Source organism: Lissotriton vulgaris, chromosome 5, assembly GCF_964263255.1.
Source record: "Lissotriton vulgaris chromosome 5, aLisVul1.2, whole genome shotgun sequence".
Taxonomy (NCBI): domain Eukaryota; kingdom Metazoa; phylum Chordata; class Amphibia; order Caudata; family Salamandridae; genus Lissotriton; species Lissotriton vulgaris.
The window spans coordinates 1,481,708,117-1,481,722,706 of NC_141693.1; the positions used below are offsets into that span (position 1 = coordinate 1,481,708,117).

The 14,590-nt window shown below is 40.8% G+C and overlaps 1 protein-coding gene across 1 annotated transcript in view; it reads right to left on the bottom strand.

Moving 5' to 3' along the window:
• NFASC (neurofascin) overlaps nt 1-14,590 on the bottom strand; it is a 371,015-nt gene that overhangs the window by 181,626 nt on the left and 174,799 nt on the right. The window contains exon 18 of the mRNA XM_086923454.1: nt 1,649-1,846. Within this exon, the coding sequence (XP_086779580.1) occupies nt 1,649-1,846 (198 nt within the window). The remainder of the gene's footprint in view (nt 1-1,648; nt 1,847-14,590) is intronic.

Sequence of the window (14,590 nt, forward strand, 5' to 3'; positions counted from 1 at the left end):
TTCTAATTTACGTTCATCCTCTCTTCCGTTGCTTTTGCGCTCCCTTTCTCTCTTTTTGTAGCCTTTCTCTTTTTTCGTTTTATACCTTTATTTTTATAATCACTTTTTTAATCTTCCTTTCTTAAATGATCTTTTTCTTTTTCTCCTCCTGAAATGTCCATTTTTGCTCTCTTTCTTTTTCCTTTATTTTGTGTCCATCCTAGTTCCTTAATAGATTTTACCAGTGGTCGAAGTGGGTGTGATCTGAGGGGCACAAAGTACCTTTAGTTTTCTAATTTAAGAAAATCAGTTCCCTATTTTTTGTGAAAAGATAACTGTCCCAGACCGGAAATGCATCAGCTGAAATGTGAGGCAGGAAGTCTCATGTGCTTGAAACTGAGGGAGGGACAAGCCTTCTTACCAAGGTTTCTGCTTTCCTGAAAAGCATAACTGGCTAGTCTGCAAATGTAAAGGTTGCTTTGAAGCCGGTATTGGCAATGATTGACCGAATCACTTGAAGCTTCCTGATGAGGGAGATTTATTCTTTTTGTGTGATATTGCAAGGGAGTTACCAGCAAATCTGTGAAGTTTGATCTTTTAAAGAACAGTTATATATAAAAACAAATGGCACTATGTGCAGTCTGGAAATGACTAAAATTTACATTTTTGAAGCACTATTTTTTATAACCCCTTTGCGCATTTTGTAGCAGTCTATCTTATACTGTGTATAACGCAAGTTTAAAATAATGATTTTCTTAATCACAGGGCTTTCTGTCACAGACTGGGACTTCATTGCACTGAACATTCACAAGTCACTAATCTCCACTGCAATAACTAGGATTTCAATTCTTCGTCTCTCTGGTCACAGATGCATACCTCTGAGGCGCATTAACTAACAGAGGTTTCATAATGTATGATAGTGCATTTCCCACTGATCAACTTAACTTACATTTATTTGTCACTTAAGCTGTGCCTTATTTTTTATGAAGTTAACTGAAGGTTAAAGACTGAAAATAGTTACAGAATATATATATTATATATATTATTTTTTTTACCCACGTCATTAACCCAGCCCCCATGCTCACTCGCCCGACTTACTTTATACACAGCATCATAGTTCCCAAACACAGTGTAACACACACTGACGAAGGCAGAACGCGGAAACGCGTCTGTGTGCACCCCACCACTAAATAAAATCTAGCGTGTTGAAACCTTCCACCTTCGAGTGCTGTTTTGGTTCTTCTACCAATTTGGAAGAAATTGGAGCGTTATATATATATATATATATATATATATGGATCGAATTCTGTTACCAGGTTGAACCCACAGAAAGTACGGACCACCACACGAATTGCAGAGTGTCACAGCAGGCGTTTATTTAACCATTTTGCAGCTTAGTTTTTGGTATATATATATATATATATATATATATATATATATATATATATATATATATATATATATATATATATATACATATATATATATATATATATATATATATATATTATTTTTTTTTACCCACGTCATTAACCCAGCCCCCATGCTCACTCACCCCACTTACTTTATACACAGCATCATAGTTCCCATACTTTTTTATGCACTTCGATCACTGGATTTTACAATCATCTGTGCAGAAAATGCAATGAAAGGCGTATGAAGAACTCACATGCTCCATTGGTTTGGTACCGTTCCGAAGGGAGGCTAGGGAGGCTACTGCCAACCTCATTCACTGCCAAGACCCGGAACTGATAGTTGACATAGGGAGCCAAAGGGAGGACAGCAGAGTTCACATTGCCTGGCAGGCTGACAAGGTTGTGCCAGGTACCAGGCTGGTATCGGTCTTCCTCAAACTGGACAATGTAGCCTGCAAGTTGTGTTATAGTGCAATTAGAAAAAACAGGACAGAAAGTGAAGAATAAATAATCGTGTTTGCAGTACCACGTCCAGTCTAGATTCAGATAAATACATTCAGAGTGCTATGGGTCACGACTCATGGAAAGGTAAAAGCGTGGGGAGGTGAAAGGAAGGAAGTGAGAGACAGTGCAAAGGAATAGAAGAGAGGTAGGAGAACATAGGGAACAGAGCTTCAATAGGAAGACAAGAAGAAAAGGTGATCCTGAAATTTTAGATAAAGGGTCACAAGGTGCCAAAAGAAAACAACAGCACAGTGCTGCCTGCAACTAAAGAGGGAGCTGTGGAACATAGTAGAGGATAACAAGGGTAAGAGAGAGAAGGTGATATTGGAACAACAAAACATTCATGACAGCATATTCCCATAAATTCAGTGGAATTATTAAACAGTTTTAAAATTAACAATTTCAAGAACAATTAAAATAAACAATTTCTCCATTTATAAGGTCACACGTGCACATGTACAATTACAAATAAGGTGCTGTCCACAAGGCTACCAGCACATACAATGTCCTACATCCAAACAGAGTTTGAAGCTACGTGAGAAACACCATAGCTTTCCCTCTGTCGGGTGGTCTTGAATATAACCTATCACTAATGAGGAGCCACAATTGCGGATTGGGAATGCTACCTCTCTTTCATGGAATCCTCACTTAAAGTTACTTTGAAAATAGAATAGCATCAGTTTACAAATGAAGGGAGAAGACATGGTGACACAGCATGACCTAATAAAGCTAATTCTGAAGGATAGTCAGTCCCACTTAGGGTCTGGAGTTGCATCTGAATGAACAATAGTACCTTGAGAATATCATGTGTACAACAGATCTCACAAAATGGAATGTCACCTAACAAACCCATAGTTTCACTACTCCCTCTGGCAGGTTTCCATGAAGGAAGCTTCATAGAATTTTGATAACGCAGACAGTATGCAGCAAAATGGAATCTGCTACGAAAAAGGAGCTCGTGAACATTGATTTGCATATGATGCGAGCAATTGATTTGCTATCATTTTTTTTAGCAAATAATTTAGAATATGATGGGCAGGCTGTCAACCCTCTATGGGTCTTCCATCCATGGCAACCTGCTTGCTGTATTGTGATTTCCCTGCCTTGTAGATCTGCATTTGTTTTACAAAAGTGCTTATAAAGTCCCAGTGGCAGCATACAAAAAAAAGAGTGCCAGGACGCCCATGACAGCCTGCTCTAAATATTTTTTCTACTTCAAAGAAACAAAACCCTAAAGTTGTGTTTATTTCTGTAAAACAAAAAACAAATTGTTCAAATGTGCCTGATATTTCTCCCAGCATGCGATGGGCACTTCTGAATTTTCCAGGGCAGTAAATATGAATGAATGCAGAGGCCTAAACAGGACAAATTTCTAATATTCATTAGCCTGTTGCAATTGGGCCACCAGCTAATGGTTACTGATGACCCAGCCAGTGGAGGCTCCAACGTGGGATACTTTGTGGTTGCCCCATCTCTAAATAAGCAGTGGAACAGCAGGTTTCCTGGATGAATGACCCGGATCGACCAACACAAACATTTTAGTCCAATTAAAAAAAATATACATTCATCAGCTTAACTTATTGTATTTATTTGATTCATTTATAAGGCGCACAAATCATCCCTAGGGGGATCTCTCGGCGCCCGAGAAGGAGGCAAATGTAAGATGAATACAATATTAATTCATTAGAATAGTCCATTCTTGAGCAACTTTTCACTGATATCAAATAAAGGGTCAGCTGGTGCTTTCAGATTAACAAAAACATGGGCTTGCCATAAACTCGATTTTTATTGAAAATTTAAAAAAACCTTAGGAAGGAAAGATGGGTGAAAATTAAGGGCAGTCTTACCCCTGTGGAAACTATTTAAGGATTTTCAATGGAAAAAATACCTTTCACTAACCATCCTAGATGGATGAAGTTATAGAATTGAAAACCTAATTTTCAGAAAAAACTATATGAGTCAAAGTTAAGCAGCTCTGTCAAAACAACAGTAAGCTCTAATGAAGAACTGGTCTCCCTTAGGATCAAACGCCTTCACAAAGACTTTCTACAAAGGTCTTTTGTCATATAGATGGTGAAGTCTGTTCATTAAATGGCAGACAACAAATGGTGAAGCCTTTCCATTCTAGAGCTGGCAGACAGAATAGAATTGCTTCATTTCAAATGAATAAAGCAGATGCATGACCTTTTTCACTTAAACAAGTAAGACAAATTTTTCAACATCTGGTATTTTTTACCTGAGTACAGTATGGTTGTCGAAACAGAAAACCATACAGTAGGACAACAGTTTAACAAATGTAGGGCACTGTGGAACCTCACTGATGTCAGGACAGATATGCAAATACTCTTAGCCTTAGCTCTTTTTTTCATGGATATCTGAATCACAAAGAAAATTAAGGGGTGTTTGGACAAAATTTGGAGTTGTGAATATCTGGATAAACAAATACTGGAAGAGAAATATGTGACAACCATATCGTGATGCAAATATATCGTTGTCAAGAATATCATTTTTTTACGTAAGCAATATAGTTTTTAAGAATATCCTACTTTTTTAATATCGGTTTCTATAACATAGTTCAAAAATTAGTTTTTTAATTATTTTAATGGGTTTTAGTTCATATATTAATTTTATGTGTTACTATTGTTTGTGTAATTGTTATGAATTTTTTTAAATATAGTTTGCAATTTTAAGTGATTTAGAATTTTTTCATTTGTTAGTAGTAGTAATTTACTTGATCAATCTATGACCATTCACATAAAAAGCGAAGCAGGTTAGTTATACCATAAAAACTTAAAAATGAAATACAATTTTAGTAAAAACACATCATAAAAACAACAGAATTACAAGCTTGGTTATGAAGATGACACATGGAATATTTAAGAAATTATAAGTCAATAAGTTCCAAAATCGGAAAGGATTCATATGGATTTAATCATGGGGAGTCACCAGTTTTTATAGGGGGTAATACAATCCTTTTAACAAATGTCGATAGAGGGCCACTCCTCACAGCGTTCATTGGACATGCTGATTCCTAGATGATAGATAACAGCCTAATTCTAATGCGCCAAGCATAAAGCAGATATCTCGTTATTGCAGACACAAGCCATGTAGCTGTCAGATCTAAACACACGTAAGGCATCTGTGGGCCATTTGAAGGACAAGAGGCGACATACGGGGGATATCCACATTTTTTTAATGGGTGCGTAGTGGGGATAAATAAACATGAAATGTTAAATTGATTCAGAATTTAGGCAACACACGGGACGCAGTGGAGATATGGTTGTATTCTTCCATTTACTTTTGCTAGCATTAAGTGTAAAAACCCCAAGCCTGAATTGTATATAATGTGCACATCCATGAGATGGTTTAATACCATCCCTAAAAATGTTAATATATATATATATATATATATATATATATATATATATATATATATATATATATATATATATATATTTTTTTTTTTAATCTAGAGAGCTTATCAGTTAAAGTGCCTGGTGCCACATTGTTCACACATGCGAGCTCGGTATAGCCCCAAAATCTGTTTTTTAAACAGACACGGGAGCACATTATTAGTCATCAATTTTGGGTCATCACATAGGACCCTCAGTCCCAGTTCATACAGCTACTGCTTAACCTTCTTAAACTCACCAAGTCGCCCAACTTGTTTTTCAGGAATAACTAGTTCATCTACAGCTTCCTTTTTTAAAAAAAAAAACGTTATTTTGCATTTTCATCAATACAAAAAGAACAAATTAAATATACGTACAGCACTCTATAAACATAGGCTATCCTTCCTTTCAGAATCCGCGTCTAATGCATTGTAATATTATATTCGACTAAACTCCAGACAAGAAGAACAATGATATTGGGGTGGGACGTGATGGGCATCATATTTGCAAAGAGCTCACTATTTGCATTAAAGTAGACGATACTGCGCAGCCATCCCTGGACATTTGGGGCAGTTGTCCGCCCCGGTGCAGTGCCACATTCCGCTTAGCAAATAAAAGAGACAATGAAGCAAACATATGTTTTTTTAGGGGGAAATTGACCGTGTTGCCGAGTAGGGCTACCTCTGGAATCGGGTTCAATTGGATGTTCAATATCTGTCAAAGTGCCTGGTGTACTCGTTAACAGTAGCCAAGTAAGTTCGGGCACGTCCAAGTGAGGTGTGCGAAGTCCGCATGAGGTGCGCAAGCGCGGGAGTAAAATAGATGTGTTGTACGAATTTGAAATGAAGGAGTTTGTGCCTGCTGTTTAAAGAAACGTCTTGGGTGACCGAGCAGCAGTTTGCCCACTGCTCATTGGTGATGGTGATTCCCAGGTCCAGTTCTCATGCACTGCGAATTTTGCTGTCCTGCACAGGTTTTAATGAGGCACACGCCTTTAATAGCTTGGATATCAGGTGTGTGCTATTTTCTTTTCCTATGAGCAGTGTTAAGGGAAGAAAGACCTGTGCTCATCAAATAGTGTATGACCTGTCTTCGCTTCCAAGTGTTATTCAAGCCCCACACATTCCATGAGAGTAAAGTGAGGCTCAATGAACCCTCCACATCACCGAACTTGGTCATCAGAATGCTGCATGATTGATTTGGCAATTATATTATACAAACACTGTATTGCAATGACATGGAGGTCCTTTGAACTGCAGATTAGGCAGTGGCTTATAGACCTGCGGATGTGGGTAGTGACGGAGCAGGCAGCAATCCATATAGAATACCATCGATCTAGGGCATCACAGCATGGGTGTTATCAAACTAGAGGTTCAGCTGGATAACAGACCACCATGATAGCCACCAGTAGGGGACTCAGCAGGTTGGGTGGGAGTTTAATAGAGCTTCTCTGTATATTCCCGTTATACAGTGGGAGTAGTACATTTTACCCCCTCCAAAGTCAGGCACTTTTCTTTCTATTACAGTGTTTAGAGTGAGAATAGTAAATTGTCCTCTCTGAAATCCAATGCTTTCCCTACTGTTGAATTCTTTTGAGTGGGAATAGTACATTTCAGTTGTATAGACTAGTGTGAGAATTGTAATTTTCACGTCTCCAAAATCCAACCGTTTCCCACTGTTGTGTAGACCGTATTGGGAATAGTAATTTTCACCCATCCGAAATCCAACACTTCTCTGTTGCAGAGAGTAGGAATAGTGAACCTAATTCCCCCAAAGTCCAACACTTTCCCTATATTTGTGGTGACTGGAATAGCAATAGTAAATCTAACCCTAACTAAGTCCAACACTTGCCCTACTTTAACTGTGTTGTGAATGTACTGACCAACCGCAGCACTCTGCCACTAACGGAAACGGATGTGCACAGAGTTGTCTGTCGGTTCCAGGACTGGCGGCCTTATTGATGCCTGGAGACATGGTCACCCATTGAGAGGGAATTCTCCTTTTACTCCCTGATACACAGCTTACACTCCAGGCTAGATTATTGTCTCTGCTCCGGGGACCTCTGACCAAGATTATTGAATACAGAATACTTGGGGTGCACCCTTTCGGACCATAATCAATGCTATCGTGGGTATTGGTTTGGTGAGGTGGACATTAGTTTGCAGTCAGCCTTGTGGGTTGGATGAGTAGATCCAAGAAAAATACAATGGAATGTCGCATGATTGATTTGGAAATTATATTATACGAACGCCATATCGCAATGACGTGTAGGTCCACTGAACTCATGCAGATGACGCAGTGGCTTACAGACCTACGGATATAGGTGGTGGTGGAGCAGGCGGCAATCCATATAGAATCCCTTCGATCTGGGGAATCGCAAAATGGGATGCATATATTATCAAACTAGAGGCTAAGCTGGATAACAGACCACAATGATGGCTGCCAGAAGGGGCCTCAGCAAGTTGGGTGGGAGTTTGTTGAGCTTCTCTGGGTGCTGTACCATGGGGGATCCCGAGGGGCAGCGCATTTGAGCAGGTGGGAAGGCCTCAGGGGCGGGCTTGGGGGGCACCACCAGCGCCTAAGAGTAGAATGGGAGGGGCAAAAGAGGACAAGCGCTTGGTAGTGGCCCATGGAACTGGAAAGGCAGAGTTTGCTGCAGTAAGAAGGATCGAATTCGTACATGCTGAGAGGATTGCGCAGGGCATGGGGGGGGGGGGGTCAATGTCTTAGTTTAAAGTTGTTATTAGTCTGGCAGAAGCTTATAGCTTGATAATCTGTAGCTAGTTGCTGTGGAGATTCACAAGTGTAACACCTGCCATCCCATGGAGAGTTTATACACCCAAGTTGTTTCACAGGAGCAGAGCTGTTGCAAGGTACACTACCTAACTGTCCACTACGGGTAATTTGATTGTATTAACCAACTGTGGGGAGTGCTCGTCTCTAAAATAATATATAAAGGCTAATAGAGAACAATCTGGAAAAAAAGTAAGACTAAGTTGAAGTGTCGGATAGTTGCTGCTTTTCATAAATGCCTTTGTGTGCAACTGTGTTTTGATGGGTATGGTATACAACTACACATTGCTGAATACCTTTTATTCCACAAAACATTGCTATTCCCATTGTAAGACATTTCCAGTGTCTTGTCACTATTTAACTGCAGTGGCGATGACCACTATGCTCCTGTTTGTACTATGTTTAGAATAGCTCCTCCACCACCGTAGAGACAAACTTCCTATGAATTGGGACATATGGAACAATGTTTTTGGGATATTTTGAAGTTGTAGAAGGGGTTTGAGAGTTGTTCCAAAAGCAAATTGTCCTTGCTTATACATTTTTGGGGAGTCAGTGTGGGGATGGGTTTGGTCTAAACTTCTTTGTGAGATGTGTTTTCTTATGCTATTAAACAAAGGAAATAATATAGGGAAAGAAAGTCAATACAGTCACGGAGGGATTCAAATTCTATTACAGGAAACAAGAGGAGGGAAAAGTATAATTGAAAATCACATTGTCACTCCTATATCTTTAGATGTAACTTGTGAAATCGAACATACAGATTACAAACATCAGGTTCTAATACAGAATAATAAGGTGGAGCTCGAGGAACAGTAATGGGTGGGCATGGACTCATCTCTCAATGCCACTACTGATATAGCTAAGGGGCTGATCAGTCAAAACGTTTTGTACATGAGATTAGAGCAAATCAGAGCAGCGCTTCTATCAATTTTATAAATAAGTATAAGAGTGAGAGGATTAAGAAAGAAATGTGTTGCTAACAGACCGCCAAAAAGTAATCTGCTTTTCAACGTTACCAGTGTGGCAGTTTTGCAGATGCAGACGATTTCAAGGGCTATCCTGCAACAGATAAGAATTGTATGAAATGGAAAAAGAGGGCTCATTTTAAGAGAGTATGTTGAAGCTCTGGTAAGGCTTGTGCGTTTGGGTATATGTTCAGACAGACGGACAAATAGATAGATAGACTATTTGGTACTTTGTAATCCTGTACATGTAACTATGATTATATGTAGTCTTGCTATAGGAGGACTTATAATTTAACTGAATCTGTGCTTTTGTAAACTGCTTGCATGCAGTAGAAACTCTTCGTTCACTCTGAAACCCTTTGTGTCATGTTAACGATACACAAAACTGAATAAATAAATAAATAAATAAATAAATAAATAAATAAATAAATAAATATGGTGATTGAAGAAGGGGATATGGCATCCCAGTTCTTGAATCCCAATGTGGTATTAAGTGTCACCGATAGTCATAACAAGAGTAAGGGACTGCCAATGGGTACAGTGAGCATGGATAGGAAACGTGATTCTTGTGCATGGTACACAGTGTTGGGGAAACCTCTGGTGGATGTGCTCTGGAAGAATAGAAAATTACACAAAACAGGTGTACAGCCTGGAGGCAACAAGGGTCAAAGGACCAACTTGTTACTGTAATTTTAGGCACAGGTGATCTTTTAGAGCAGACACACCACTGGTAAGACGTATGATACGGACAAGTTAAAGCTATTATGGAGCGGCCCCATTAGGATGAGATGAGGATAATGTTAGATCCTAGGGTCGAACTCCCAGTTTATGTAGTGATTGGAAAATACAAATCTGAAACTTGTGGTTAAGCGATGGGATATATTAGGGAAAATCTGCCTGATGAGTATTCTCATAATTAGACATACAGCCCTTTTTAGTAGGAAATTGGGTGAATATAAAAGATGAAACACCACATATTTTCAAAAGAAAAAACTATTCTGGACAGGCATGTATATTTCTCCAAAGGGAATTACTTTGAAGAGCTCCTGGGAATTAAGCCTTTGCATAGATTGAGCAGGCTGAATGAGGGTATTGGAGTTGATTGTCATCCTCTTCCATATTAGAACAAAATGGTATCAACACTGGCAGGAGCTAAGGTGTCTTCTATTGTGGACCCAGCCTAAGCCAGTGCAGCTACCATGCTCCAATAGCTGATTAAAGAAATTCCCAATGGGATAACTGGTGCTTTGGCTTTTCAAGATGACACTTTAGTCTACCGAACGGACCATGATGAGCACAATGCCAATCCAATGAAAGTATTGGATGTGTTGGAAAAAGAGGATCAACTCTAAAGTTATCCAAGTGCAAATTTAACAAGAAGGAGGAGGACCATCTTGGATATTGTATCAGTGGTAATGTTATCAAGCCCAAGGAGAACCATGCAAAGGCCGTACTGAGGCACCAACTAATGAAACAAAAGAGCACGTTATTTCATTCCTGGGTTTAACCAAGTTATACGCAAATTAAGTTCAATGTTATGCACAGGAAATGGAACCAGGGAGATGTTCACTGAAAAGAAAAAGAAAGTTCATCTGGAGTGAGATCCAAGTCAGAAATGTAGATTATTTCCAAGCCCCATAATTGAAACCATATGTCAGGGAAGGAAATACTTTCATGCATTTGAGTGGGCAAGCATTTCAGGATGATTTTATAGAAGACCAGATTTCTCCTCATGGCGGTTGTTCTCTGGTTGCAAGGTTGTCCAGGTAAGTGTAGATGAAGATACTTTGTTTCTTCTGATGAGTAGGTATCACTTATATTAAGCCTGGAGAAAACTGTCTGTGTATACTTTACACCAAAAGATTCAGCCTTGAATTGGAAAGAATGCATCCCAAACCAAAATCTCAGGAACTGTCCTGCAGGATGGGTGAATTAGAAAGTGGGTATAGAAGTCATGAAAGTCCATGGAAAATCCTTTGCCTACATGCAAGGATATATCTAATACACGTTCAGCTCCCAAGAATCTCTTTGTTTATGTATTTACTGGCAAAACGTGAAGTCTAGAATAATTTGTATAGGGAGATATTTTAACCCTTTCGATGCTGATGACAAGCTCAGCTTGTCATCACCCACGGGTGTCGTGTGCTGATGACGAGCTGAGCTCGTCATGGTGCCACTAAAATGGCATTTTCCAGCACAGGGGGGGGGGGAAACGCCCAGCAGCCATGTGGTTAAGACTTCCACTGGAGTTATTGGAGGCTTGAAACCCTTGATACAGATTCCTTATTATAGGAACCTGGGCTGTGTGAAGAGTTTCTTGGTAAATGTTTGTTCCTCTACAATTCATAGGCTTTTAAAGTGTGAAATTCTACATTCATACAGCTGCTCTCTGCTACTTGAGCACCTTAATTGTTTTATTAAATAGAGCTTCTGGTCCCATTAATGTCAGTCAAAGATAGGAAAATGTCTTGGGCGAGACACTGTAAAATGAGCTAAAATGTGGGCAGCCGCGTGAGCCAGACGCAACAACACTGGTGTGGTAACAGCAGGCTTCAGATTCTGAAATCTTATGTATGGATGTATGGAGCACAATGGATAACGTGAGGATTTTCAGCAGACCTTTCTAATTACATTTGTTTATCTATAAGTCTCCTATTTAAAAGGTACATTGCTTCTAGGTACCCATGGAAAGAAATAAAACAGTTTGGATTAATGATGCAGCAAATGCAATACTCAACTTTCAAGTGTGTCAGACCTGAAACAAATATGTTTAGCTTTATTCTTGAAATTTAAAGTAGTTCATCCAATTATTTCAGGTGTTGATTAGAGTACAATGTCTCATCTATACTGGAAGTAAGAGTTATGAATTTGAACCAGTCAGGAGCGGCTCCTCTGCTAAAGCGGAGGAGCGTTGCCCCACTGCTTTTCAGCACTGCAAAAAGGGAAAAATACAATCATATTAACGTGGGCTTATTATTATTTTATTTTTCCATGCTGAGGCAGTTTTGCGGGGTAGGGCTGGGCTGGGCAAAGCAGAAGGGAGGAGTGATGGCACTCTCTAAGTGCGCATGGCTGTTTGGCTGGTTGTCTTGGGCCGGCCAAACACTCATGTGCGCTTTGCACGTTCTCCATCGGCGGCTTTGAACAGCCTGGGTGGAGAACATGACTAGCCTCCTAGTCTCTGTCTGAGTGCCGAACCACAGCGCTCATACCAGTCACGATGCTGCTGTTATGGTGACAGCAGTGTCGTGATTGGCTTAGGGGAGGCTGGGTGTCTCCTGCTCACACAGAATGAAGATGACGGAGGAGAGGTAAGTGATCATTTTTATTTTTAACCCATCCCCCTCACACCCTAGTATTACTGCCTAGAAGCGGCTGCCACTTTAACCAGTCTCTGCACCCTTGATCTCAAGGTCCCTGCTGGGGTATGAGGGGACAGTTACTCTTGCATGTAGACTACCACCATTCTGAGGACACATTTATTAAGTCAGATAAGAAAACTTAATTTTAAAAGTTTATCTATTGAAATCCAACACAAGAACAGGAGACCGAATGACGTTTTCCTACTTCCCAAACCTACAGACCAGAAGCACAGCAGCATTTTTCACCTTTTGTAACAATGCGATCTAATACTGAAGAAGCATACCTGGCAAACAATTAGAACAGAGCAGCCTAGAATCACATCCACAAATGAAAATACATCGTCAGGTAGAAAGTCTACTTACTCTTTACATGTCGTTATGTGGTAGGGACCTAGGCACTAAGCTGTCAGAGCTCGAACTTGCTGAGAAAGAGTTTTGAGAAATTGTAAGATGAATAGGTCTTATAAAAATAGAACTTGAGATGGATTTTCTGCAAGGACCCAGACTGGCTACCTGCCTGGAAGCCTAAGTGACTTTTCTCTTCTTGAGTCTTCAAAATACTATTAGAAGGCATCGAAGAAGTGTAGTGAGATGTTGGCTCACTACAGGAAGCTTATAGAGGAAAAGTTACAATGGTCATTGGTTAAACTTTTCCAGAAGTGACTGAATGCTGGAATGACCTAAAATGTGAAGGCTCAATAGAGGCCACTCAATGAGGCTTCAATAAGGGGCAGGGGCAACATGGGGTAGAGAAACAACCAAGAAGGTCTAAAGAGTGCTGTGGCCCTCAGTGCCAGCATCTCTCACAAGAAAACAGCTGTACGAGACCGCGTTTATAGTGGATGCTTGTGTAAGGCAGGCTACTTAATGTGGCAGAAATCTATGCTGCCTTTGTGAAAATGGAATAAATATAGATTTGAGCCATTTCATCAATTATGTCACTTGAGAAGTCATCAGTGATGTTATCAGTGTGATTAGTGATGCAATATGTTAGGTCATAAGAAGCGCATGACAAAGGGGCAAGTTATTATTAGTTTACTGGACCATACGCACAAGTTACTACTTGTGTAACGATATATCTGTAAGAGACATTAGTTAGTGATAGATTCTTTACCTTACAATATCCCCAGGCGTCAGACTGGATCCGGAAATGTTTGCGTAGCAGTACCCTTGCACGTCGGTAGGCGTCGTCTGCGGCTCCACGTCGGTCGTCGGCGTCGTGATGACGTCGTCGGAGTACTTAGACGCCGCCTCCGCGTGCTGACGTCAGTTCTTAGACACAGCTTTTCCGCGCAAAAAACGCAGAGCCATGTCAAAAAACAACACTGGTGCCATTGAAACTAGGGCCCTGAAAGGGGATGACCTTAACCCTAGATATCGGTTCGCAGAACGGGGAGGATGGGTGGGTCGGTAAGGAAACTATCACTAACTAATGTCTCTTACAGATATATCATTACACAAGTAGTAACTTGTGCATCTGAAAGAGACACGTTAGTGATAGATTCCTTACCTTAGAATAGATACCCCGGGAATACCAACCCCGGTGGTGGGTCTGCAAACCAATAATCACACCAGAAAGTCCTGGAGGACAGAACGGCCGAAGAAGCCATCCCTCCGGACTTGGCTGTCCAGGCAGTAGTGTCTTGCGAACGTGTGCAGCGAGGCCCACGTAGCTGCCTGACAAATGTCCTGCAAGGGGACTCCTCGGCCCAGGGCAGTAGTAGTCGCCGTGGCCCGAGTGGAATGGGCCCTCAGCCCAACAGGAGGTTCCTTTTTAGCCATAGAGTAGCACGCTTGGATGCACCACACGATCCACCGAGAGATGGTCCGTTTGTGCACCGCCCGTCCTTTCTTAGCGCCCACGTAACCAACAAAGAGTTGGTTTGGTACCCGGAACTGGCGTGTGCGATCCAGATAGTATGAGAGCGCATGTTTTGGGTCCAGACGGTGGAGCCTCTCTTCCTCTTTCGAGGGATGCGGAGGCGAGAAGAAGGTGGGTAAGGTGATGGACTGCCCGATGTGGAAGGCTGTGACTACCTTGGGCAGGAAAGAGGGTTTTGTCCGCAACACAACCTTGTCCGGATGGACAGAAAGGAAAGGAGGCTTAGAGGATAGAGCCTGGAGCTCACTCACACTCCTGGCAGAGGTGATGGCAACCAGGAAAGCAGTCTTCAGAGTAA